This window comes from Pterocles gutturalis, unplaced genomic scaffold, assembly GCF_000699245.1.
Source record: "Pterocles gutturalis isolate BGI_N339 unplaced genomic scaffold, ASM69924v1 scaffold14127, whole genome shotgun sequence".
Lineage (NCBI taxonomy): Eukaryota > Metazoa > Chordata > Aves > Pterocliformes > Pteroclidae > Pterocles > Pterocles gutturalis.
Window position 1 is genome coordinate 34,011 of NW_010115753.1, and position 2,100 is coordinate 36,110.

At 35.7% G+C, this 2,100-nt stretch overlaps 1 protein-coding gene across 1 annotated transcript in view; it reads right to left on the minus strand.

Annotated features, from left to right (window-relative positions):
• Positions 1 to 323: 323 nt before the first annotated feature.
• DPP10 (dipeptidyl-peptidase 10 (non-functional)) overlaps positions 324 to 2,100 on the minus strand; it is a gene marked incomplete at its 5' end in the record, with an annotated part of 149,016 nt that continues 147,239 nt past the window's right edge. The window contains 1 exon segment of the mRNA XM_010075299.1: positions 324 to 1,417. Coding sequence (XP_010073601.1) covers positions 1,280 to 1,417 — 138 coding nt within the window.

Consider the following 2,100-nt stretch of genomic DNA (forward strand, 5'->3'; position numbering starts at 1 on the left):
TCTATTGCTGTAATTCACCTTGGCAAATAAATGGATGTACGAGGGGCTCGCCCTCTGAATACATAATAAAATTTAACTTGTCAGGAGCTTCCTTTGCCTGGAATGAAAAACATTTCATTTCTTTGTGATGCTGTTGAATCTAAATCCTGTCGCAAGAGACTTAATGAGCACCCCTGGAATAAAAACTAATGGAATGTTCCAGCTATGTGGCCACCTTGGTGAACATTAGAATTACATCTGAGACCAGATAGAGGGAAAGGAAGATCACTATACAAAATATGTCTTAATTTGAGGAGTAAAGTATTACTCAGTGGCATTATGCAGTTAATAAATTTTCTTTATCTGAAACTATAATTTAATATTTATGTATCTAATTTACATGGACCAAATAGTGTATTCTAAAATTAAAGTGTAACCAGCAAACTATTAACTACTATAAACAATACCAAAACACAACCCAAACATATTTTATGGAAATAATGGATACCTTTTGGACTGGGGAAAGATTTCAATTGCAGATTTTTTTTTAGATACAGCTGTTAAATTACGTCTTGAAAAAAATTCTTCAAGCTCAGAGATTTTCTGCTTAGGGAGTCTGGGGTATATACGTAAAGATGAAGAGTACACTACCAAAAAGTCCCTTATTGGTTACTAGTAGGTACAGTAATAATAGTAAATGCTGAAATTGGGAAAAAATCATTTTCAATATCAATGTTATATGATGCACTAGACAATATATCCCCTTTGAGCAGAAACTAGAGAAAATATCGTGCCCTTTATTATCTCTGTGGTTTCTTACGTGTAATAGACAGTGAAAGAATTGCACTTATTGTAACATTACAGTAAAGTGTTAGATTGCAGCTCACCTTTTAAAATATTAGTGGCCATAATACTTATGATAGGTTGTGCATTATGCAAAGATGAATAAAGATGTGCAATTAAATTAAAAAACGAGCAACCACTTACAGAACCAACAGTGAAGCTTAACATAACAAACATGCACTAACCCTACACTTATGCAAAACTAAGTTCTTCCAGGAAACTGTAACCAACTGTTGACCTTCCACAAAGGTAGAGGTTTTGTCCCTTGGTAATATGTTTGGACTTTGTAGCTGAATCCCAGTTTATTAGCTCATTGTCTGTAAATGTGCTGTTCCACTGTGATATCCTTTAGCTGCCCTTGAGCTTCTGCAGAATCTGCAATCTTACAGTCACTTTTATTTAAGGTTTTATTGAGCCGCAGAGTAAGTCCCCTTCAGTACTACACAAATAGGCTTCCTTATTCATCCTCTTCAGGTTCCTGTGGTAAAATTGGTGTCTCCTCCTTTAAACAAGCACTAAAAAACCCAAGGATTGTGCTGTAAAGGTGATATTTGCTTTTCTCAGAAGCAATGTTATGACCTTCATCCGGGTAGATCTAGCAGAGGAGAAAGGGAAGAAGTAAATAGTTTTTTAAAGGCTTTTCAAATATTTAGGGCTCTAATTTTCTTTCTCTGATCTTCAAAATGTTTCAGATAACAACAGGATGATAACATTAGTTTTATGGCATCAAAGAAAGCTAATAAAACTGAAAGTAAAACTCATTCTCTTGGAATTTGAACTTACATAAAACACCCACTGCAGTGGGATCTGCAGAAGTGCAAAAAATTTATATTCTCAGTCATTGTGCTTACATCAGTTTATTTAGATGGCATTTTCAACAGTGTCGAGGCATCCAAATCCCATTAACGTCAATGAGGATTAATTACCTCATGCTTTTAGGGACCTCTCAATATCCCAGCTTCTAAATGTTCAGTGAAAAACCTTTTTATTCATATTTTTAACTATCTTTCTACCCTATCTAAAGCCCACCATCTCTGCCTCCTAGGGTGGATGTGGGCATTTTTATCTCAATTCAAATTCCACTGGAAATTTCTCACTTGTGAGGCTGAACAAAAATTTTCAGGCTGAATGAAGAAATCTAGCCCACAGGATTTAGAACAAGAGACTTGTGATGGCCTGAGGCAAAGTGCTTCAGCTGCTTCCTCAAACTCAGGTTATCACAAAGTTGCATGAGAACAGTTCAACAGGATTCTTCTGAGAAAGCTCTGTCATTCCTGC